Raw genomic sequence first — 26799 nt, 5'->3', positions numbered from 1 at the left:
AGAGATGCTGGATGTAGTCCTGTGGAACGGCTTGCCATGCCATTTCCACCTGGCGCCTCAGTTGGACCAGCGTTCGTGCTGGACGTGCAGACCGCGTGAGACGCTTCATCCAGTCCCAAACATGCTCAATGGGGGACAGATCCGGAGATCTTGCTGGCCAGGGTAGTTGACTTACACCTTCTAGAGCACGTTGGGTGGCACGGGATACATGCGGACGTGCATTGTCCTGTTGGAACAGCAAGTTCCCTTGTCGGTCTAGGAATGGTAGAACGATGGGTTCGATGACGGTTTGGATGTACCGTGCACTATTCAGTGTCCCCTCGACGATCACCAGTGGTGTACGGCCAGTGTAGGAGATCGCTCCCCACACCATGATGCCGGGTGTTGGCCCTGTGTGCCTCGGTCGTATGCAGTCCTGATTGTGGCGCTCACCTGCACGGCGCCAAACACGCATACGACCATCATTGGCACCAAGGCAGAAGCGACTCTCATCGCTGAAAACGACACGTCTCCATTCGTCCCTCCATTCGCGCCTGTCGCGACACCACTGGAGGCGGGCTGCACGATGTTGGGGCGTGAGCAGAAGACGGCCTAACGGTGTGCGGGACCGTAGCCCAGCTTCATGGAGACGGTTGCGAATGGTCCTCGCCGATACCCCAGGAGCAACAGTGTCCCTAATTTGCTGGGAAATGGCGGTGCGGTCCCCTACGGCACTGCGTAGGATCCTACGGTCTTGGTGTGCATCCGTGCGTCGCTGCGGTCCGGTCCCAGGTCGACGGGCACGTGCACCTTCCGCCGACCACTGGCGACAACATCGATGTACTGTGGAGACCTCACGCCCCACGTGTTGAGCAATTCGGCGGTACGTCCACCCGGCCTCCCGCATGCCCACTATACGCCCTCGCTCAAAGTCCGTCAACTGCACATACGGTTCACGTCCACGCTGTCGCGGCATGCTACCAGTGTTAAAGACTGTGATGGAGCTCAGTATGCCACGGCAAACTGGCTGACACTGACGGCGGTGCTGCACAAATGCTGCGCAGCTAGCGCCATTCGACGGCCAACACCGCGGTTCCTGGTGTGTCCGCTGTGCCGTGCGTGTGATCATTGCTTGTACAGCCCTCTCGCAGTGTCCGGAGCAAGTATGGTGGGTCTGACACACCGGTGTCAATGTGTTCTTTTTTCCATTTCCAGGAGTGTAGATGCACAGATGGTATGTGACACCTTCCGGACATTTGGCAAAGGATGCCACAAATAACGGGGCTGCTTATATTGAAGGTCTGTTACTATAAGTACGTTTGTAAATAGTCATTTCAGAGAAAAAGAATGGTTCTCATAACTTTTTATCCAGTCCTTGTATATTGTATGTGGGGTCTGTGACACTATTTTGGGATGTTCATATAGTCTAACTATACCTTAAGGTTTTGTTTGAAACTCATTGGTTTCTGTTTTCCTTCATTGTAGCTGCTGTGCCTCTGATAAGTTCTGACAGACAGCTTCTTCCTATACAATTTGCTGTGGATCCTGGTGAGCAGCTGGTATGGGGTCGTGATGAGTCCCAACCCCATTTGGTACGAAAACTCAGTCTTGCTCCAAGAGACCAACTTGGTCTTTTGGCAGAATATTTGGATGTGAGAGAACTTCCTCCAGGTCCTGATTCACCACCAGAATCCACCGATGATGGCTCTGACATTGAGAAAAGGTGAAGTTTTCATAAGATTTTACAATTATGTTGTTCACCATAATCTTTTTATTTGGAATATTGTGGGGAAATGTGTTTATAATTGACATAACCTACTGGTAAAATCATGGGTGTTTCTTCAGACATGGCAGTAATGCTGTTAATTACTTTGCAGACATCTAGTGACAAAAGTAGGGTAAAATAAGTGTAATAAGAAATTAACACTTGTGTGATGTGAGAGAATTTGTAATGCTTAGCACTGTGGTTAGCTATGTAATTGCATTAAGCAGTTGGTATCTGTAGCATTGTAGGATTCTCCACATCAGTAGCTAGAAATATTCTCCCATTACCTTCCAATGCTTATTTGACTAGGTTAAATAGAGATTTGCCTATAACATGATGGTGAACCAGAATCAAAATTGTTGTGGAACATATTTGCTGTTTAAATCATTGTTGTTGTCCTCCGCCTCCGCCTCTCATTCTTCACGATAACTTACCCATTAATGACAACTCTGTTTCCGTTAAGAGAATAATACATAATATCATTCCAGTTTGCTCAGTACTATTAGAAGTACCTTGAAATTATTCTGGTCAACAGCTGATATCTTCTAGTTTCTTGAGCACAGGATGACACATCAGCAATGGTTTCCTCTTCATGCTTGGCATTACACAATTTGTAGCATGATAACTAGACCATATTTCTGGAAATTTCCCATGAATCTCTAGAGGCTTCAAATAATTTCCCCCTTTGGTTATTGGTACTGATTTCATTCTTTTCAGAACATAAGCTGAAAGATAGCTGAAATATTCCTTAGTTTTTGAGGTCCAGCAATCTTGTTTCTTGTCAGATCAGGCTGCATCTTTGTAGTGTATCCTTCTACAGTGCTTTTGAATACTCACATAGCTAAAGTGAATTTACTGTTCAGCTTTATTTTCTATGTAGATGTTGGAGAAACCAAGAAGAAATTTAGAAAGGGGAATAAATTTCAGGGTGAAGAAATTAAGACTTTGAAGCTTGCTGATGATGCTGTAATTCTGGCAGATGGTAAAATGTGAAAGAACAGTGTAATGGAATTGATAGTGTCTTCAGAATAACTTATAAGATGAATACCAACAAAAGTAAAACAATATAATGCAGTTAAAATAAGTCAGGTGATGCTGAGAGATTTGTTATTAAATGAGACACTGAAGTAGTGGAAGACTTATTGGGGCAGTAAATAACTGAGGGCCGAGACAGAGAAGATATAAAATGTAGACTCACAGCTGCAAGGGTCAGCAGCAGACAATATGAAAATCATAGCATATGCAGATGAGGTAATGATTTGGGAAGAAAATGAGCAGAAGTTGGAAGAACTAAATAGGTGACAGAGAGTAATTGAAGAAGTGGGCATGGAAATAAGTTTAACAAAAGGTGAAGTAATGAAAATCAGCAGGAAAATTAGAAAATGAAGGATATAACTTAGAATGGAAAAATTATTAAAGAAATTGATTCTTTCATATATATAGGAAGTAAATTAATGAAGAAAGAAATAATCAAGGATAAAGTTTTCGAGAGAATAGAAAATTATTTGAAATTTTGTTGTTGTTCATAAGACGTAATTATAAATTGGAAAATACCTGCCAATACAAAGATAATGATGTACAAGTCATATTATCTGCCAACTGTGACCTAAGGATCAGAATGTTGGACTTGAACAAAGAAAAATGTGCAGATGCTGGTGTAGTATATTTCACGACAATGGATCTTGTATTTTGCACAAAATAATGGCATTTTCTTTTCTTTGAACTTCTTAGGAAGTTGAAGAGATGTGAAGAAGTTGTTGGTTGTCATGTTTCATCCTTGGTTCACAAATGGCTCCACAGGACACAGAACGATGTAATCTCTGCGTGATAGCACCTTCCTTTTTGTGTCCTCTTTCTCTGATATTTGGGAAAATATTACATACATTTTTAAAAGCTTATTTCATTCCATGAAAGCACGCGTGTGAGAGTGTGCACATGTGTGCATGCGCACACTCTCTTTGTCGCTACATTAGCAGCAATCCAGAATTTGAGATCATATGTGTAGGGTTTGTTGGGCGTGAACAATAAAGATTTTCTGAATTGTATTGTCTTCAGTGATGAATCGACATTTCACTAAGTGAAAATATGAACACACACAATGTTTGCACCTGAGGGTCAGCAGATCTCCATAAGATGGTACAACTGCAGTGAAGGATCTGCTTAATGTAACCTTCAATGAACATGTTATCTTCAGTGATTTTTCCAGATACATGGTGTGCAGAATCACAGCAATCTGAATCCGGGTGACTTTTGGCTCTGGTGATGTCTAAAAGAATATGTTTGCTTGGGACATGTTCAGTGTCTCACTGTTTTTTAGGCTAGTATACAGGAACAAGTTGCTCAGATTCCACTGGATTGCCGTGGTCAACTATTCATCACGTTGTTTTCCAGATGCAGCAGGTCGTCAGTGTCTCTGGTGCTCATATTAAACATATTGTGTAAGTGGCAGTTAATGATAAAATCAACTTTATGCCTTTCTCATTTGTTTAGTCTTTTCTGCCCACATCCCACTCTTAATCCATTACATATGGAAACATTTCTATATATGTCTTTCTTGCATTTACAGTGCCAGATTTGCACACGGTTGCGAAAATTGGAACTAATTCCCCCTCCCCCCCCCCAAGCGTAATTAGTTTGCACATTAATGCATTAGAATATCTACCAAGTTTCGCTGATGTATGATAATTAAAGCCCACATTGGACCTCTGTGAGTAGCTGCACTGTAGTTACAACCAGACAGTCTGTATGTTACTCATCATCAAGGTTTCTATCAACCACATCTGACCGCCACAAGAATCACTGTATTGTGCACCAAGCACATTGCACACCTTTCACATCTTGTGCCTACCATCCAAGAACAAGTAATGAATCCACCGCATCATTCTGTTATCCCACTTCATTGGTCAGAGACTACCAGATGTCAGACTAAGGAATTACTGTTGTATATGCTGGTTACTAACAGCACAGCACAAGCAGCTGCATTTGGAGTGGTGCTGTGACTGAGAAAATGGACTGCTGATGAAAGGTGTCACATTGTGTTCAGTGACGAATTGTCATTCTGTGATACCCCAGTGATTGTTGGTGAGTATGGCGATGACATGAGTAGCGGTCCCATTCTTCCAGCGTGTTGGTGAGGTGTAGTGGTGTTACTCCTGATTTAATGGTATGGGGAGCCATTGCATATGCCTTCAGATCACAGCTGTTAGTGATTGAGAGAACTCTGATAGCATGACGGTATGTCACAGGCATCCTGCGTCATTTTGTTACCTCTCATGCAACAGTATCGAGGTGCCATTTTTCAACATGACAACGCTTGTCTGCACATGGCACTTGTCTCTAGAAACTGTCTACACAATGTTGAGAGACTCCCATGGCCAGTAAGTTGCCCATATTTGTCCCCAGTAGAACATGTGGTACCTGCTTGGACATCAGCTTCATCCCAGTGCTAATATCCAGGATATCAAGGACTAGTAATAACAGTTGTGGGCCTGTTTGCCTCAAGAGAATGTGCAACACCTTTGATACCTTTCCCTACCAAAGCAGTGCATGCTTCCAGGCCAGAAGGGGGCGCAACATTGTACACATAAGTGGGCTCATGCTACCAAGTTCTTTATAAATATGATTAGCTGTTAATCACTGTGATAACATCACATACCCTCTCAACCAGTGAAGTTTCATTTTTTTTTTTCTCTCCTCCACTTCTGGATGCTTCACTTTCTTGTCAGGCAGTGTTGTTTTGTTTAATTCAGTTTCTGATAGAATCATGGTCTCATCATTGTTTACTTGAAACTCTCTCCTTCTCTTCAATTAGTTCTTATCCCTTTTAAGATTTTCTTTTCAAATACTCTGTTTGTACCTGTAACATAATTTTTTTATAAGTTCCTTTGTTAAATAATTGCCCATTTTTGTCTGTGTCCATATAACATTAATTTTTTAGGTTCTCATCTTATTTAATTTAATCTGGTATGCCACCTGTTCATAAATATATTCTCTTGATCTACATTTCTGACTTTTTGCATTATGAGTCTGCGTCTTGCAGCTCTATTTCGGTTCTCATACTGTTGCATTCTGTGTCATTTCTTTCATTGCTTAGTAAAATGTAATTAATGTAAACTGTATCTGACACAAAATGATTTTATTAATGTACACTGCATGTATTTTACTATTTACTTAAACTTCAAAATCAGTAATTATTTAATCAGACTTGCTATGTCTTTGATTTAGATTATCGGTATCAATTTAATTATATTTATGTTACGTAAACAGGTTTTCTGAGATGGCTTCTGACAGTGATCCCAGTGATGAAGGTGTGGCCTTTGGAGGGAAAGCAGCGAGGCAGTTTCAGACAGCAGTAGCAAAACAGTTTGGCAGCCTTAGCCGTCGATTGAGAAAGAACTTTGGATCACTTACGAGAGCATCTAAAGTCAATGCCCAAAAGAAAGACACCCCACTTAATAATCAGCAACAGGTAAGATTCGAGTGGAAGAATAAACTGTCAATCATTTCATGTTTTTATTGAACATAAGGCTCTGGAAGAGCCTCCCACTGCAGTAACACTGCAGTAAGAATGTGGATAGCTTTGTCATCTCCACTTCTGTACCCTGAACAAATTCATTTGCCTGTTAGAGATTGTTTTTTAAGCCACAGCAAACCTTGACCTGTTTTCATTAATATTTACAGCCCCTTTTTGTAAGCCATGCTTTATCAAACAGAGAAGAAAAAATTCCTTCTTTTGCATGTGAATGTTTAATTTGTGTCTACCAAAGATGTTTTGCCTATTCATGCTAAGCATTATCAGTGGTCTATAATATAAAGGTAATTAGTTAATTATACAGATATTGGTGGGATTTCTGTAGTGATCCTTAGCAGCACATTTAAATTATCTAATATTACATATAAAGATGAACCAATGAGTTGCAGATAGCCACATTGAAAAGTCTGCTATTTTAGCCTTTGACCAAAAGACCTTCTTTAAAAGTAAAAAACAAAACAGTCACACAAGCACAACTCTGGAATACACGACCACTGTCTTGGCTGGTCTCTCTCTCTCTCGCTCTCTCTCTCTCCACCTTGTCCCTGTATGCTCCCACAAGTAGAACTTCTTTACCGTATCCCACCCCTACCCTGCTATCCCTCCCCCTTCATGACCCAGTCTCCATGTTTTATTATTATTATTATTATTATTATTATTATTATACGTATCTGTGACTCCCCTATAGGGTGTGTAGCAACTATCCTTTTTCATAATATTGTTACCTTCCCTCCTGGATTTTCTGTTGTTTGATTCAACCATATATTTGTAAATAGGTAAATAATTTAAATGAACTGTGAAGAATGATTTCAGATCTCCTATCAAAATGTGTATAATTAAATACTTTTCTTCATACTACAGAACACTGATGATGTCTAGCATGACTAGGTGAAACAGGTTCAATAGTTCAATAGACACAAATAATTCACTTGCCCTTTTTTCCCCTCATTTTGAGTGTAACTGGTGCTGGTACTTTTCGCACAGTCTTCTCAGATTTAAGTCAGTGGGGGAAGGGGGGAATATCCAAAAATAAAATGTTCGCTATCAAAATGATAGATTGCTACACACCACAAAGAGGTGTTCTACTTCTGAGGAAGAAGTTTGTCTGAATGACAGGTGTAAAGAAAAAAAATATATTTAAGCATTCAGACAAACTGCTTCCTCAGAAATAGAACTCTCACACATTCACATGACAACTTGTACATATGTGACTACTGTCTCTTGGCACTAAGGCCCTATTTTGAATGTAATGAAACACTTTTCTCAAACATGAGTATATTTCTTGTGATGTGGCTTGCTGTAAATTTTTTTTCTATCTTAATGAGTATCATTACTAGATAAGAGGCTACATTCATTGACTTTCACTGAGCTTTCTCTTAAAATACCCAAAAAAAATATGAGTTCACAAAGAAATTTCTTCATTTCTCCCTGTCACTGTAATGTGAATTTTCTGTGAGGATTTTTTAAGTGTTAGGTTGCCATAGTTCGTAACTGAGTAAACCAACCAGATCCTTTGATTAAATTCATTTTTTTACAAATTATTAATGACCTGCATAGTTTTTTATTGTTATCATTAGCTGAACATTTGTTCATTGCCCATTGGAGAACAAAGTTTGTCTTTTTAGAATATTCTTAAAGTTTCAGTGTAATGACGACATTTATTTTTGTTTTAGGAGCGTGTAATATGTGCCCTTTTGCACACAGAAAAGAGGCATGCTTACCAAGCAGAAATGATACGCAACTACTTGGCTTGTGCTCGTGCCCGATTTGAGCTCCAGCAACAGAAGCAGTTACAACCTCGGCAGTCTTTTCAGTCTGAGGCTCATCCTGGTTCTACGGCAGCTACTTTCACTTCTGCACCAAATACAGGAGTAATGTATGGGGCTGGACGCTCCCGCTTCTATGCAACTGAAATGATGCGTCCCTCAGTTGAGACTCTTCCTCATCAAAAGGCACCTGGTGCTTGTGCGAATGGACGTACTCTGTTCCTTGCCAAATCGACATTTTATGATGATGAGGCGTCACATTCTTATGTTGCACCATCGGTAGGAGAAATAGCACTTCTGACAACTTCCTGAGTTTGTGCAAAACATTTACCCTCGCTTTTTTGATTCCTGCTGTAGAGAGTGGTGTGGCATGGTGATATTTTTTCCTATTGTAAAGTTGAGATTGTTCAAGGGTTACTGTTGAAGCATCTGGTTTTCGTAACTTAGACCATGACCTGACGCTTGTCTTTGCATGTTTTTAAGTGTTCTTCTATCCATATGTATGGTGTAAAATGGTGGTGTGTGTTTCTGTAATGAAGAAATGTTTAGAAAAGTTTGAGAAATTACTGTGTATTTATTATATTAAAAAAAAGTGGGGGGAGGGGGGGGGGGAAGGCTTCTGCTCTGTGACAGCTTTTTTGTAACCCAATTGGTACAGAAAGTTCACTGAAGGTGAGTTACTGCGCTGTTGAAGGCAAAAGCAAATCTAGAGGGAACAAGCAAGGTTTGCGTGTCATACATCATGCACTGAACATAGAAACACTAGGTCTCTTCTCACCCAGTATGTCATTCGGACATAGTTTACTACAGCATTTTAATCACCCTCCTAATAAGAATTCTATTTTATTGAATGTTGAAATAATGATTGTTTAGCATCCACAAATAAACAGAAAGTAAACAACAGCCCTTGAAAATCTTCACTTAGATTAATGTCCTGCCTCAGAATGATATTGCCACCACTAGTGGCAGGTGTATGTAGCTATGTTAATGCTTATTTACACTGTCCCGCATGTTAAGATAAATTTGAGTGGCCATTAAAATATAACCAAAGATTTGCTTTATGAACTTAATTGAGCTGTAAATAAATGCATTTGTCATATATAGAGTAGTTATTTCCTAAGAATTATAACTGGAAACTGATAGGACTACAAATAAAAAAAAATAATTCTCAGTGGAAGTTTTTTTATTTAAAGGGAGAATGTCTACAACATGCTCTTTCCTATTTATTGCGCAGTTAAAAAATAGGTGCGGAATATTAACAATACAAAGAAATAGCCTTATAATCAGGAATAGCCATCAAGAATAATAAAGAAAACCAGTAAAAGTTTGTGGTCTCATTTGATACAGCAACTTATCAGCCCACATGTGTTCTCCAGTCTTCTCCTTCTGCAGATAGCTTTGTCTAACATGCCTGTGCTAGGATGATTTTTTAATCTAAGACTGTATCTGTTTCATTAAAGTAAATTAAGAATGCACTTAGTGTAAGTGTTTAGCTTCTAGTTTCTATGCACCTTGTTGTCTGTGAAAGGTTGCAATCAATTGGGAGTGTGTGTTTGTTGTCAGCAATAACGAAGAGCTTACCAGCTGGTCTAATTTCTACCAAAGTCTTTATGGTACCAAGCAATTAGAGTTGTATTTAATGTATACTCTGTTAGCTCTCTACCTTTCATTTGTGGATGTGCTGCATGTATTCAAAATATGCTACTTCGGCAGCTATTTATAATACAAGTCAGTTCTTGCTTGTTGAAAGAGGTCATTAGTGAGCTGATCAGCTGGAGGTCCTGCATATTTGTTTTTAAGGACCATTTGCAAGTATATCTACATCTGTTTTACAGAAGCATAGTACAGTTTGTGGCAGAGGGTACACAGGTACCAAAACATTTTTTACCCTTCCTCATTGCAGTTGCAGAAGACTAGCATGAGGAAGGATTGATACTCTTTTTGCATAAGCCTAACTTTATCTACTTTTCCTGGAATGGTCAATGTCATAGTCAATTTACGCAACACACGTGTTGAAGGAAATAGTGAAATTCTTTAGTTGTGTTGAAATGTAGCCTGTTGGAATTTTGAGAAAACAGCAGTCTTCAAAACAGCACTGTCTTTCCGGTCTCTTCCCTATTGGAATCTGCTTGCACATCTTACAAAAGAATGTGCTAAGTCTCAACTTGAAATTTCATTTTTATAAAATTACACTATGCTGCCTTAACCTTGCTGTTGATTTCAGTTTTAGAACCTAAATCTTCTGTAGTCACACTTTTTAAGTACTTATCATTCCAGATTCAGTATGAGCATCTCAGACAATCAGTTTCATATTTACATGTAGATCATACTGAAAATTCATAGTCGTTGTCTTATTGATATTGAAAGGAAGACGAGATTTTATATCAGCTTTTCTTGTCTTGTCTAACAAAATGAAAAACCATAAATATTATCACTGAATAAGGCAGTATTATTTATATACTTTGAGGATTTTTCAGAGTGATGGAAGTTGTATAGTAAGGGTTAGAGATCTTGGTACTTGATGCTCTTATTGTTCATAATTTTCCTTCTGTCTACTACCAATAGGACTCGATAGTTTCCTTTCCATCCATTCACACTTCTTGAGGAATTTCTATCAATTTTGTTTAAACTACATTATGGGATATTTCATGAAGCATTATCAGAGGCCTTTGATTGCAATCTGTAAATTGGATGAAAACATTGTTATGCTGTTCATAATGATTCAGGACAGCATTTCATGCAAAAGATATTTTTGAATCGTGTACAGAAATTATAAATTTTCTGCCTATTCTAGCATGATTGGTACATGTCTAGACCAAAAGCCCCATTATGGTATTTAAACAGCAATCACTGCATTTCTTTTGTTACTGTTTGTCAGGGATTGTGATGAATATTTGTTTCAGTTTGTCTCCTGGTGCGTCATTTAGGTCTAGTGGCCATTTATTTTCCATTGTAGAGGTTGTATTCAGCACTTACAGTATTTCTAACCTGGAATGATCACTTTTGTACCAGATTATCATTTACAAAGATCAATAGAGCAGCTTGAAGTAAAAACTTTACACAAAATTGTTTTCGTTCCTGTTCTCCTTTGGTCTAAACTTGATCTTAAAGATCTCTGTGAACCTGTAACCGAGTTTCTGTATGAATGTCTGTAGTAATTACAGTGAATCTATAGATTTAATGTAGAGATATGATTGTGATTCTTATATAGTTTGTACCAGTTTTCGTGTGTTGTTATAATTGCATAACAAGTAAAATAACTGAATCACTACATCTGTGTGCACACTGTGGACAGTGACATGTACAAAATTAAAATCCATTGTTGTATATGACATATTATTTAAGATACCTTGATATTGAAGACCCGTTTGGAGTACGGTTTTAAAAGGCAACATTTTCTGCAGCAATATTTATGTCCATGGTATCACCATTTACAATGATGCATAATTAATGAGGAATGTGGACAAATATTCCTCCGATCTTATTAAAACTGCTTGGATACAACTACTATATGTTTGGCATTTGCTTGGGATGTGCTTCACATGCAGTGTATCTTCTGGCTCTTTGTTTTCTAGAGAATATGATATTTTATAAGATAGTGCTGAAGAAAGAAAATAAGTTTACCATTGTTGTCGTTATTGTCGCCTCAAACAAGACACTTAATCACTTTAGATACTGTTCAAAAAAATCCTCACATTTTATGAGAAATAACTGTACATTAATTTTTCCTCTTTGTGTGCAAAGATCAGTGGTAACTCCAGAATCTCATTACTAATGGGTCATAAATTGTATTAGTAGTGTGTGTGTGTGTGTGTGTGTGTGTGTGTGTGTGTGTGTGTGTGTCAGTGTAATTCTCATTTGCAAGGTGATTATGCCATTCTTACACTGAGAAATAAAGTGGAGTAGGAAAGGAAGATAGATAGAAAGTAATATGATGGATAACAAAATTATGCTTAAAATTTTAGATCATATATTGATTGTAATCATGATGTTGAACACATGTGTGTACATCTTGGACATCTTGCCAGCTGCTGAAACAGGAACAATAGGAAATGGCCTAATAAATAATTGACATATGCATTTGTGTCTCTGGCTTCTGAATTTTTCTGGTGATTCCTCTGACAAGAGAGAGGATACCATAAGAAATGGATAAATAAACATACAGTTTCTAGGCACTTGTCAGGATGATCACAAGTTTAACAACAGGATGTAAGAGTAGCAATGAGCTATCAGATGATGTTCAAATTGCATAATGCTTATAAGCTTAAAGTACCCAAATGGCAAAATGTGATAAGTAAACTCAAAAGACACAACAAGTAAAAAAGAAATTTCTTCTTTGTCCTTAATTATATTCCATTTTGTAGCAATACTTGAAGTAGTTACACCTCATCATAAGGTATTGATCATTTGATTCTAATAAATTGTGGTTCTGTGAGAAAGAGGAATGCTTCTCCTTAGAGAGATGAAGCATTATTTAATTTAAACTTACGGACCTTTTTTATTTAGTCTGATCAGATTACTTTTGAAGCTGATTACCAACCATAAGATAACGACTCTTATTTGAGTCATACTGTTGGAATAATTTGCTTTCCAGTACCTTGCCTTGATCACAAGCAACTTCCATCTTATGTGTTTCAGAACATTTCCAGCATCAGATCTGTGGTACAAAAGCAAAACGATGTACCGAGACGAGAGAGATGTAACATCTTTCCTGTCTCGTCTGTCGTGTAAATTTATTTGCTTCTGTACAATAGGTAAGATGGAAACATGCATTATGTTGTTTGTTTATGATCAAGGCAAGTGGTTTTTTTAGTTCTCTGAATCAAATGGTTGCAGGCCTCTTAACTGACTTTGTCAAAAGTGATCAAAACAGAAATAAAGGAGAGGCTAATATGAGCCTCACACTTGTACTTCATCAACTGACTTGTTAGTTTTGTCTTGAATTTTGTATTTCCATTGCTACTGCAGTCATTAAGAATATAAAACAAATAAACTGTGTGTGTTAGCAATGTTGTTATGTTGCTTAGCATGCAATGGCACTTGTAGGAAGGGAGCTGAGTATCTCGTTCAGAGATCGTTTGGGTGATTTTTCTTCTCTTGTCTTCCAAACCTAGAAATGGGATGGCCTTGTTAATTTGTAATTGGCTTTAGCCAACCATCTAGTTAAATTCATAATTATAGTCCTCCTGTCATTCTTTGTAGTGTTTAAGACGTAAGTACAAAACAAGAGTAAGACTGAAATTCTCTCACGATCTGTTCCACTTCCCCCCTTTCCCTGCCTTCTCTTGTTTTCTTTCCTTGCCAATACATGCTTTTTATTTTCATTTTTTGCTTGTGATATTTTTCAACTGTAATCTTGATCGATCATGAACTGTTAGCTCATTGTTACTTCCAGTTTTTTATTTGCACCTTGTGCCTCTCAGGACACAGAATTTGGTTTAATTTATCCTTTCTGCCACTACATTTACACCTTATTTTGTATTCCTGTTCCTTGTGTTTACAATGAAGTAACTGCTTTAAAGTTTGAAATATTGCAAATTCAATCACTTTAACTCCAGTTTGGCAGCTGGTAAAATATCATTATTATTACTTTCTACAATTGCTTTGAATTGATGATGTATAGCTAGCACTATAGGTTTTATCTTGCTCTCGTTGAGCAAACTATATTTCCTGCAGAGATTTTCTTCCAGATGTCGCGATTGTGAAATTTTGTTTCTTTAATCATGTCATGCTGTGGAATTGAGACAGTTAATACAGAGTTTGAATTGTTTAGAAGGGAAGACTGTTTCAAATTTTTCAATGAACCTTCTCATATTAATTGTAGTATATGGCTTAATTGGAAATGTATAATGAGATGGGGTAATGACATAAAACATTTGTTCTTGTGTAGAATGTAACACCACAATTCTTGCACTATATTGTGGTTAACTCTTAATCACTATTTTCATTGTTGTTATCACACTGTGTATGTGAATGTGTTTTCATTTGTGTTGCTTTTCTTTTTGCTTTGTTGTTGTGTTTGAAACTATAGTTTTAACAAACATATTTGTGTAATATTGAAGAAAGACATTTATAAGTGTTTAACATCAAAGCTGCTATTTATTTATAGCTGACTAATTGCAGGCTTTTCCCATTTTCACAAATAACAAATTTTGTATTTTAGATATGGTTAGTACATAGTGTCTTGTGTTCTGTAATACTGAGACTGATAATACATAAAACACATAAAGCTGTTTTGTTACCACCTTTGCTATCAATACCTTCATGCCATAAAGACAAATAGGAAGTGTGGGTGTCACCTAAGCTGATTCAGAAGTTAAAACAGCTCAATTGACAGCACAAAAACATCTTGGAATGAGTACGTGGAGGGACATACGGTACTTGATGCAAATGCATAAAAATAGTACATATTTCACTTCTGGACATTTGAGCAAGAGCAGTTGTGCCTTTCATGTTATCTGTACCACTATCTTCTTTACATAGGTGCAACTCTAGTGCTGTTTTGCAGGTGCAATTTGTGGACTCTGTCCTGAAATTTCACATTGCAGTTTATCACAGGTTTTACATGTATCTGCCCTAGATTGACAGAATTTCAGGTCAGGAAAGTTTCTCTTCATGAATTTGTTACAGTGAATACAGTTGACATTCTGCGGATACTCGTGTGTAGACCTAGAAACTGCGTGTTAGATTTTGACCTTGAGTAATGGCTTTCACCAAATGGAAATGAAGCGATGAAGGTTTTCACTCTGCACTGATCCATCTGTATACTTAGATGGTGCATTAGATTTCCTGATGTCAATATAACTATCACTCTGTTTATTTTTAGAAATTATCATTTGTATTTTTTTTTTTTTTTTTTTTTTTTTTTTTTTTTTTTTGCAGCCTACATATGCGTGTTCATGAATGTATTTTTTCAAGCCTGAATAGAGTCACATCTTCCATTTGGGACACTGAACACTGCAATAATCTGCCGTCTAGTACTACCTTCACTCTTGTTACTACATTTTCACTGCGTCTTGCCCTCTTCAAGGGAAATAGATTGCATATCCAATCCAGCTTACAGAATTCAATGAGGACATGCAGTTTTGAATCTCTGAGTTCTGTCCATTAGATTTTGCAGTTACACATATTCTGCAAGAATGAATTATAAAGATGTAAGATACCAAATAAATAACCATAAACTAACTATTAATATAATTAATTTCAACAAGAATTTAACATACCTCAAGTGCTGGTGGTTTCTTGTCTTCAGATTTTGCACTAGTAGGCTTGATCACAACAATAAAAATATAGTCTACTCACTTTAAACAAAGGTAATGTATAGAAGTTTGTCTCATAAATCATGAACTTTATGGAATTCAGAACTGCCAACATTAACAAAGCTAATTTGCATCTCATCAGTGATAATATCAATATGATGCTGAAACTTTTCAAGAGGCCTTGACTGCTGGATTTGTCACCACTGCCATCTATCACCATCAGTTTCAATTCTAAGATGACAAACAGGAATATGTACGCTTCTGAGAGGAAAATGGCATTGGGTTAAAGCATTTTGTGATCAAAAATCTCTGTTATGAACAATTTGGCACTTACCACCTTCGAGAATTTCACTCTGCAGATGTTGATGCAAAGAATTTTACAATAAGACCTTATAAATAGAACTGTTCACACCAAACACATCCTATATACAAAATATGTGGCTTGTGAAAATGGGTAAGGCCAAAATAGTCAGCCAGTAAAAATAACAACATTTTTAAATGTCTTACGTTTGTACTGAAAAGTTTATATTTGTGTGAAAGTTACTCACATATTAAAACGTGATTTCAAGAATTATTGAACAGTATTGCATTTAAATTTCAGGGATATACAGTGAGTACATTTGCTTGTACTCCTTCTCATTGTGTTAGCAACATTAACCGAAATTAATATGGGAAGTTTTGTGGTGACTAGGCAAATGACAGATTTATGGAAATAGATAAAATATGATTGTCTCTTGTTGTGAGCATGCTTGGAGTGGTGAACATTTTTGGTAGAATTAACAATTTTATGGAACCTGTAGTGTAAAATTTGCTTATCCAGATGTCCTGGATATTATTGTTGATTCACTTTGCTTAAATGCACAGTTTTGTAGAAGTGTATTGTAGTCTCATCACTAGTAAACACTGCAAAAAGTACACAGCCTTGAATGGAGACGGCTTTATTTTTGCTCTCCATAAAGCTATAATCTGAATGGCAGCATGAAATTTGTTTCATAATTTTGTTTGCACTTATGTAGTTCAGCATTTCACTGATTTAACTGTAATTTGAAAAAATATTATTTTTTACAAATGTGTTAAAACAGAAATATATATTTTGTAAAGTATTTTGATCTCTTCAATTAATTTTAATAAACACATTTTCTATTTATCCTTTTCTAAAGTTTATTTGCCAGAATACATGAAGTCCAAATCTATCAATTCTGATTTTAAATTTTATATCCTGAATATCCGGTTGTAACTTTTTACAAATGGAATTAAATGCAGACAATTTGTTGATACTATTAATTAGACTTGCCTACAAATGGTTGCAGGAAAGTTATTATTCAATATATTTTCAATCTTTAGTTTCTTTCACACATCTGGAATTTAATGGTATCATATGTTAATTTCCTGTGCAATATTTACTTTACTTGTTGATGATATAGTTCCACCCAGATCATCTTCCTGCTATCATAGATCCAGTGCACACATCAATTCTGTATGTTGTTTTTAGGTAGTTCTAAACTCAAAAATTATGACTCCATCATGTACACAATCCTGCACAAACACTTATTCGTTTTTCCTTCTGCCGTGATAACCCTAGTACATATCCCAAGCATTGTAAAGTTTCCGTGATTCATTCAAAGGAGGATTGTTTTTTTAAAGGCTGCTGTCACCCATGCTATATGCATGAAATCTTTGTCTGATGCCATGAAACATGCATGAATCCTTCTGTTCACTTTTTCATATGATCCACTTTTGGTGTGAAACTATCTGATTCTGTATCCTTCAGAAGCTACTCCATCTTGTTCCCAACAAGAAAACAGTAAAGCAGACATAATGGTGGTAAGATACTGGAATGGTTTCCTTCTACAAAACATCTTCTAAAAAGTAATTGGATCTCACTGTAAAGAAGCATTTTTCTCTTTTCAGGCATGTGTTTTACATAAACATAACATTTTTCTTTGACAGTAAATAGTAAGACTTGTTGGGTTTTGATGTGCAGTGTGCTATTTATAGTAGTGCTGTATCTGTACCATAATTATATCATGGTAGAGTTTCTTAGATGGTACAAAGTGCAATCAGATTGTTTCCATTAATATGTTGGTGACATATTTGTGGTCTGGTCTTGTTGTGGAATGGAGTAGTTTAAAAACTATCTAGAACACTTAAACATGATCCACACCATCATCAAAATGAAGGAAACAGAGGTGGTCAGGCAATTGCTTTCCCTTAATGTTTTAGAAAAGCGTAATACGTGGCTTCTTGTACAGGAAATGAATCTTATAATTGTAACATCCTCACCTTCAGCTACTGTCATGACTCTGAGAAATACTCTGCTAAGAACATATACTCCAAGGCAGGGCAGTCTTGCTGAAGAATAGTTCAACCTGTCTGTAATTGTCAATAAAACTTGATATTCTGAAAAATTGAGCAAGTGGTGCAGCAAACTTGGTTGTTATCGAAATGGAGATAAAAGATCCAAACATTGCATATTTAACATATGGCAGTACAATTGCTTTGAAAATATGTAGACTGTACTGAAAATGTGATCTTTTTTCCTTCCACCAGTAATTACATGTACTCCACAAGGATAGAAACAGAGTAGGCGTCTGAACATCAGATGTTTAGCATATACAATAAAAATGCCATTTCGTATGACGTGGCACTCTCTGAAGAGTATAGGAATTAAATGAAAGGCATACCAGAGATTATACTGACCAATCAGAACATTGATCACTTTCCATGCAATCACCAGATGATTTACAACTAGGCCAGTTTTTTTCCAGATTTCTGGGGCAATGCCATTAACATTTTCTAAAATAAGATATTGCAAAACCTAATAATTCCTATCTCCAGTATAAGCAAAGACCACTATCAGACATTCAGGTTAGTGCTGAATTAATGGAAATAACTCGTACGAGTTGTAGAGGTAAGAGGGGCTGGACATAATTTGCAGGTTTCAAATATGAACATAGATATAAATGATAGAATACTTGCAGCTCTGAGAATTTAATGACATGTGGGTTATCTTTACTCATCATCTCATTAGACTTGATACAGTGAGCACAACCAACATTGCTCACGGTTCCTTGAAGAGGACTACAAGGGCAGTAGATTAAATATTTTATTGGCGAACCCAGCAACCAATTGGAATGCTGAAAGTGTTTTTTTTTTTTTTTTTTTTTTTTTTTTTTTTTTTTTTTTTTTTTTTTTTTTTACCCCTTTTATATTTATGTGAATAGGTCTGTTACACCCAGTTTTACTGAAACATCACTGCATTGATTCCTTTCCTTTGACAACAATAAAACTTCCTCCGTGCAGTGGTTTTGTCATTTGCATAAAACATAAATTTAAGGCATTTACGGTGTTTATTTTGCAAGATTTCTCCTATGGAAGGAAGAGCAGCAAATATCAACAGTTACGAAAGGATTTCACTGCCAAGGGAAAGGTATTTACTATCGCTTTAAGAGCGAAAAAACATACTATGCTCACAGATTGCCCAGTCACCGCTTGACTTGTTGTTTGTCTACTGATTGCTCTGTCTCAGTTTAATCATCCATGATTGTATTGTTCCACTGTACCTATGTTACTGACCATGTTTTACAAATCTTCACCATTCTTTAGTGTTGTTGTTTCCATTTCTGTTGTAACCTTCATTTTATAAACTGTTACTGTAACAACAGCATCTTGCTGTTCCTTTTCATCTCTCCAACCAGATAGATGTGTTTAGTAGCAGATGTTAATAATTTATATTGTAGAGAAAAGTAAATTGTCGGGTGGGGAAAGGCATAACCCTGTACGAATACAACATGTACGAAACATGATGATGGAATTGGAATAGATTTTCATTTCTAAGGCGAAAACTGACAGTAGCCAGTTCAATAATATTTAATTACCTGGTAAGTGAGGAGAGGAAAAAATCTGTTAAGTGAATCTGTGAAATTAATTTTCGATTTCCCTCAGAAAGATATATCCAGATGTCACTGTGATCTCTGTTTATAGTGCTCATGCAGAATAAAATATATTATGTCATATACATATGTATTTGTGTGCAGGAAATAGTCAGTGGGAGACACACACATGTGGCAACACTGACTTCTCCACAACTTCCGAAAGCCGGCCACGGAGTGGAACTGCCACATGTTGAAAAAGCTGGCACTCCGTGTAGAAATAATCACTGCCATTTCTATGGCTCGCCAGACTCTGACCACTATTGCTCACGGTATGTACTACATGCACTTCAGATGTACTGAGCTCTGTAGCATTTCATCATTATACATGAACTTGAGTCCCTGCTGCTAAGCTGCTGTTCTCGTGCATACTTTATTTCTTAAGCTGACAGCATGTCACAGTAATGTCTGTGGGACAGAACGCAAGCAATTTAGTATGTTCACAGGTGCAGGAATCCAAGTCATGCAGTGTCCACGATCATTACGGCTTTTAGATGCACCATATAGCAAGCCCCTATTAAAATTTTTATTAGATATTGTTGTCGGAAGAAACAATACCACGTAAGTGACTCTGTATCGATGTGCCGTGTAAATACAAAAGTGCATGCAGCTATCGCACACTGGTATTACCTGTTAGTTATCTCTGTATATTGGAAAGCAGTTTTGAGTCAAGGCTTCAGTTGATTGAAGTGAGTAGATTTTTTTCTAGACAATCTTTTCATTGCGAGTGAGTTTGTCACTCCCTTCGGAGTAGGGTATGACAGTGCAGTTTCATTTTATGTAAGAGTGATTGACTGCTGCCAGCCACTACACCAGTCACTAATCCCCTGTAAGTCTTCCTATATTTTGCTGCTGTAGCCTTCTAAAACTGAATTCTCTCAACAGATAATGGCATCACCCCAAACAGCCTTATAGGCCTTTTGATGCTTCAGTTAGGTTGTATTTCATTTTTTTGCAATTACACAGAAATTAAAATATTTTAGTTTGTTCAGCTTAATTTTCATTGTAAAAAATTTCAAGTTCATCATTCTATAATAAAAGCAAGTGTGTGTGCACTGACGGAAATCCAGAAAATCAGAAAAGCCAGTTATGTGGTATTGTTCCTTAGATGACAATATTTTGGTACATTCACTATCAAGTTGTATGTCAGTTAAACATGTGAGAACTAAAGTTACTGGACAGTGAGAACTAAAGTTACTGGACAGTGGGCATAATATGTTGTCTTGAAGTTTGCAGGTGACGCATGAGCCATACACCAGCTTCCTCGCTCAGGTCACTAACTTGCTAATACAGAACCTCATGACTCAGCTGAAGCCTGCTATTAAATGAAATTTTAATTACAAAAATTGGACCAGTCAATGGCAGGCATATATTTCCTGTTACAAATGTATGTACTTACCCGTTAACCCCAAATCTTTTCATAAGATCTTGTAAAGCAGGCTATATAACAGTGAAGTTCGCAGTTGCTCTTTTGAGTAGGGACATTTAAGCTTGGTATCTGTTTTGTACAGTACAAAAGGAGTGAGTCATATTTTTGAATAGACATTCACCACTTTCTGCAGCTGTACAGGCTAAAACTACCCTGAACTCTGATGTATATGCAGTCATCAGCTATGTATGGATGCCTAACAACTCTGCCTGACAAGCTATGCATGTACTCCATGGCACAAATGCACCTCCCTCCAATATTTAAACAATTAAGTATTTTGAGTTTAGATTAACCAATGCGGAGACAGGAAATCACAGGAGCAACTGAAATAGCGCATTGCTTCACTGCGATTTGCATTTATTGTAACACTTGATAACAGACCAAGAAAATATCACGTGTTACACTTTACAGATAATACCACTAGAATAATAATAAACACCTGATTCAGTTTTCTACACTTTAGTTAAAGTTCAGCAGGGGAACACACTTAAAGTTCTCCCATAAATATAAATATGTGCGTATGTGCATTAAAGAACTGGTTATGAAACAGTCACTTATAACATCAAAGCAGGCACACTCCATGTAAAGAGAAAATAATTAGCAAGTTTACACATTGACTAGAACATTAAAATGAATAACAGGAAAGTGCACCATCCACAACACCTTACGGCGACAGTTGACCTCCAATAAGTTCCTTTCTTTACAATATGACATTAAGTACAGCTCAATAATAATTAAAAATTTTAGATTCCACCCATATATATAAAAGAAAGATGATGAGACTTACCAAACAAAAGCGCTGGCAGGTCGATAGACACACAAACAAACACAAACATACACACAAAATTCTAGCTTTCGCAACCAACGGTTGCCTCATCAGGAAAGAGGGAAGGAGAGGGAAAGACAAAAGGATTTGGGTTTTAAGGGAGAGGGTAAGGAGTCATTCCAATCCCGGGAGCGGAAAGACTTACCTTAGGGGGGAAAAAAGGACAGGTATACACTCGCGCGCGCGCGCACACACACACATATCCATCCGCATATACACAGACACAAGCAGACATTTGTAAAGGCAAACCACCTTCCCTACCCTCTGGCTCCTACCCCTGTAACCGCCCCCGGTGTAAAACCTGTCCCATGCAGCCTCCCACCACCACCTATTCCAGTCCTGTAACCCGGAAGGTGTACACGATCAAAGGCAGAGCCACGTGTGAAAGCACCCACGCGATTTACCAACTGACCTGCCTACACTGTGAAGCGTTCTATGTGGGAATAACCAGCAACAAACTGTCCATTCGCATGAATGGACACAGGCAGACAGTGTTTGTTGGTAATGAGGATCACCCTGTGGCTAAACATGCCTTGGTGCACGGCCAGCACATCTTGGCACAGTGTTACACCGTCCGGGTTATCTGGATACTTCCCACTAACACCAACCTGTCAGAACTCCGGAGATGGGAACTTGCCCTTCAGCATATCCTCTCTTCTCGCTATCCGCCAGGCCTCAATCTCCGCTAATTTCTAATTTCAATCTGCCGCCGCTCATACCTCACCTGTCTTTCAACATCATCTTTGCCTCTGTACTTCCATCCCGACTGACATCTCTGCCCAAACTCTTTGCCTTTACAAATGTCTGCTTGTGTCTGTGTATGTGTGGATGGATATGTGTGTGTGTGCGAGTGTATACCTGTCCTTTTTTCCCCCTAAGGTAAGTCTTTCCGCTCCCGGGACTGGAATGACTCCTTACCCTCTCCCTTAAAACCCACATCCTTTCGTCTTTCCCTCTCCTTCCCTCTTTCCTGATGAGGCAACAGTTTGTTGCGAAAGCTTGAATTTTGTGTGTATGTATGTGTTTGTTTGTGTGTCTATCGACCTGCCAGCGCTTTTGTTTGGTAAGTCTCATCATCTTTCTTTTTAAATATATTTTTCCCACGTGGAATGTTTCCCTCTATTATATTTATATTTATATATATATATAATTACAAACTGGTGGAAAAAAACAATAAATTGGAAATTGACAAATCTATACTCAAAGGAGCCACACTCCATCCAATCCCCCCAAAAATGGCAACTTAATGGCTACCTAGAGTAACAAATTAAGAGTAGTATGCTTATAGATTGACTAGAAAAAAGGAATAAATAACACATACACGGCTTCTGACGGCCAACAAACTATGTTGGGCTATTGAGCAGTGGTTAATTTAAAATAGCCACAACATACACTAACCAGGTTAGCGGCTTATGTAAAGACAAGCATTGAGCAAGAACCCTGGTCAGAAGGTAATCAAAACTAGCAGGATTTCCTTACACGAAAGACGTGCCAACACATCCGTTCATACCCCAGAATTAACTTAAGAACTCCGTCGTCAGGTCATGAGTGGCCTACCGGGACCATCCGACTGCCGTGTCATCCTCAGTGGAGGGTGCGGATAGGAGGGGCTTGGGGTCAGCACACTGCTCTCCCGGTCGTTATGATGGTATTCCTGACCGAAGCCGCTACTATTCAGTCGAGTAGCTCCTCAATTGGCATAACGAGGCTGAGTGCACCCCGAAAAATGGCAACAGTGTATGGCGGCCTGGATGCTCACCCATCCAAGTGCCGACAGCGCTTAACTGCTGTGATCTCAGGGGAACTGGTGTATCCATTGTGGCAAGGCCGTTGCCCCCAGAATCAACTAACGCAACATAAATCATTGACACATTTCAGATAATATTTTAAAACAACATACTTAAATACCTTGGTTTACCACAAGCCTTAATTAGTAAACAGATTAGGCACTGTTATTAAAGCCATGCAAATGAGGTAGCAAGTTAAGGTCTACAGTTCTACTTTGCCATTTAAAATGCGTCGTGATGAGGAAAAGAAAGAATCCAGCTAATTAACTGAAAGACACTACTTGGATTCAGTATTTGACGGTGCATTCAAAATCAACAAACAAAGGTGAGAGTCAAGTTTACACTCGCAAATAGTTCACACAGAATGTGAGCATAAGGTGGACATTAAATGAACTGCTCCTGGCTCAGTCATTTCCACACCGATGAAACAAATAATCTTCGCCGAATTACTGTAGAACTTGGAATGCCCAGTTGCTTGCAAATAACACCAAATAATGGTCAAAACGTCTTATTTTAAGTCCGACGACATCCATAGGATAGGAGTTTCAATGGATAACCAGCCCTCATCCCCTTTGATCCATCTGCTTCCAAGACAGTAACATTGGCTGCTATCACGGCCTTAACGATGCATCACACCTGACACAAGTCATGCCAAACATCAACAAAATGGCATGGTTGCATGTATGCTCCCAGATGTCCTCAATTAGAGTTCCTCCTCCAGACCGACGCTCTCTCGCAAATGTGGCAGGCAGCCAGCTGCAGCAATGCCACAGTGCCCTCTGGCTAGGGTAAGACAACAACAGAGCGTGAAGTGGGAGTTTCAAAAGGATCACGCTACAGACAAGGAGGAAATGCGGAGAACCAACCGTGAAATTTTGTCATGGTTCACTCCATAAAGTGAACCCAGTCACTGCAACAGAGAAACATTCATAACTGGCTTACTAAACAACTGATTGATCTCTGAACCAAAGGTACCATTTTGAGGTAAAGGCTACAAAATGTAGTCTGAGCTACATGATTATTTTATGGACACAGCCCAAATAACAGTAGTATTTGTGAAATGAAAAGTGGAAATGTCAAACATTTTAAGTAAAATTTTTTTCACAAAACAAGTTTTCATCAGTAGGGTGTTCTCAGTACTCCACTGCATATCTTTAGACTTATTCCATGTTCCGTAGCATAGAAAAAAATGTTTTAAGAATGCATTACTAGATGCTGTGTGGTCTTTGTGCAAAGCAGTGCTTCCCTCTGGAGTTCAAAGCCCTATGGGTCAAGGCCTCCTCCATTTAGTTTATGCACAGCCTGGAATGCACACACAAGTTTTTGGTGAGTGGGCACAGCTTTTTGAGCTGCAAATAGATGAAAATGAAATGTCGTGTGACTATAGCCTCCCGTCAGGTAGACGATTCGCCGGGTGCAAGTCTTTCGATTTGACGCCACTTCGGCAACTTGTACGTCAGTGGGGATGAAATGATGATGATTAAGACAACACAACACCCAGCTGGGAATCGAATCCAGGCCCTTAGGATTGACATTCTGTCGCGCTGACCTCTCAGCTACCGGGGGTGGACTGCAAAGAGGTTTTAGAACTATAGAGAAGTGAAGAAAGGTAAGCAAAGCCTTTGTTATGCAAGATTTACTCAAGGTTGTTGAATCAGCTAAAATTGTTATACCATTCCCTGTAGTTCCAGTGCATACAGACGATGTCTTTGGGTTGGAATATGTTGCTGAAATATTGTTGTTTATAAAGGTATGAGAGATCTCTGAATGCAGTTTGATCAAAGTGTCTCAACTCATCCATCTGAAATAGCTATTCAAAATACCTACACTGAAACAGAAGAAAGGAAAAATGTTAATGTATTCAAAAGAGGAAGTGCTATGTGTGATGCACACTGCACTGCAGTTTGTTTGAAAAACCAGCCATATTTATTAGTTGTAAAACTGAAAGACCTGTTGAAAACATTTCCATTTCTTCCTCAACAACACAAGAAGGTTACAGTAAACTTTACCACAAGACTGGAGCTGCAAAACAGAAGTTAATACTGAGAGATCTTTACTTAAATCTAGCTTTGTTATTCTTGTTAAAAACAATTAAGATATGAGAAATGGTTTCGTTGACTAATTCTACTAGTTAAAACATTACTGCTCTGTCAGAAGGTTTTGGGATTTGTACTCTGAAGACAGTCTAAAATACTCAGTATGTCATTATAGACTGTACCTTGTTTATCTATGTGAAATTTTAGCATTGTAATTTGTGTTTCTTGTGTAGATACGTCATCATAAACTGTCTCATGTCTTTTAAAATCAGTGTAAATACAGCTAGGGGCTCCTGTTAGTGTTGTCTGGACTGTCTGTGCACTTTTGAGTTGTCTGATGATGGCCTAGAAAGGTGAAAACTGGTTTGCAATGAAATATAAAATAAATGTTGTAAATATTGTTGTTGGGTTCAAATTAATGATATGAATATAATAGAGGGAAAAATATATCTAAAAACAAAGATGATGTGACTTACCAAACGAAAGCGCTGGCAGGTTGATAGACACATGAACAAACACAAACATACACACAAAATTCAAGCTTTCGCAACCCACAGTTGCTTCATCAGGAAAGAGGGAAAGACGAATGGATGTGGGTTTTAAGGGAGGGGGTAAGGAGTCATCCTTCCCTCTTTCCTGATGAAGCAACCGTGGGCTGCGGATGATTGAAATTTGTGTGTGTGTTTGTGTTCATGTTCGAAGTCTCAAGTCATCGATAGGCACATAAAAAAGAAGAGAAGCTTTCTTGCTTTTGGAAAAATCCTTTAATGGGCTAGAGTAGTGAGTTCATCTGGGGACTGATGGTGACGAAGACATGGAGATGTGGAATGGGAAGGGGTGGCAAAATAGAAGGGGTGTGTCTGGGGTGAGGTGTTGGGAGTGGGAATAACAGTAGCATAGGGATGGACTAGGATGTTACATAGACTGAATTTGCAGCAGAATACACGTTTAGGAGGGATGGGAAGGATTGTGGACAGGATGTTCCTTATTTCCAAGCTCCTTGCTAGTGAAAACCATGGGGAAGGATATGGTTCAGTTACTCCAGTCTGAGGTGATGGATGGTGGGAGGGGGGGGGGGGGTGGAGCGGTGCGGGGCAGTGCTCCTTCACAATGCGTTTTTGGGGGTGGTAGGAGGCTTAAGAGAATGTGAGGATACGGCACAAGAAATCAGGTTACTGACCTGGGCTTACGGGGGAGGGTGGTAGTGCCATTGTGTGCAGGCACGGTAAGGGACTCCTCATTACTGTTGATACACCACAGACTGTATGGAAGCAGCTTTTTTGGTGTGGAAGGGGTGACAGATGTCATCATCCAGGTACTGCTTGATACGGATGCAGATACACATGGAACCATCAAGGAGGTGGTAAACATCCAGAAAGGAGCCACACTGGACTGAGAGCAACCAGGTGAAGTGGATGGAAAAAGGTATGGGAGCCATTAGAGAGGTGATAAAAGTCCAGAAAGGTGGCAAGTTAGGTTGAGAAGAACA

General features: G+C 38.3%; 1 protein-coding gene across 3 annotated transcripts in view; it reads left to right on the top strand.

Annotated features, from left to right (window-relative positions):
* Positions 1–26799, top strand: part of LOC126094815 (OTU domain-containing protein 7B-like) — a 96612-nt gene that overhangs the window by 62449 nt on the left and 7364 nt on the right. For 2 of the 3 annotated variants that reach the window (XM_049909388.1, XM_049909387.1), the window contains exons 8-11: positions 1465–1702; positions 6011–6212; positions 7949–8320; positions 19338–19504. In XM_049909388.1, the coding sequence (XP_049765345.1) occupies positions 1465–1702; positions 6011–6212; positions 7949–8320; positions 19338–19504 (979 nt within the window). The remainder of the gene's footprint in view (positions 1–1464; positions 1703–6010; positions 6213–7948; positions 8321–19337; positions 19505–26799) is intronic. The other variant, XM_049909390.1, reaches the window with a different exon arrangement.

This window comes from Schistocerca cancellata, chromosome 8 (genome assembly GCF_023864275.1).
Source record: "Schistocerca cancellata isolate TAMUIC-IGC-003103 chromosome 8, iqSchCanc2.1, whole genome shotgun sequence".
NCBI lineage: Eukaryota > Metazoa > Arthropoda > Insecta > Orthoptera > Acrididae > Schistocerca > Schistocerca cancellata.
Note: the sequence above shows the minus strand (reverse complement) of the source record. Positions and strands in the feature narration are given on the sequence as shown.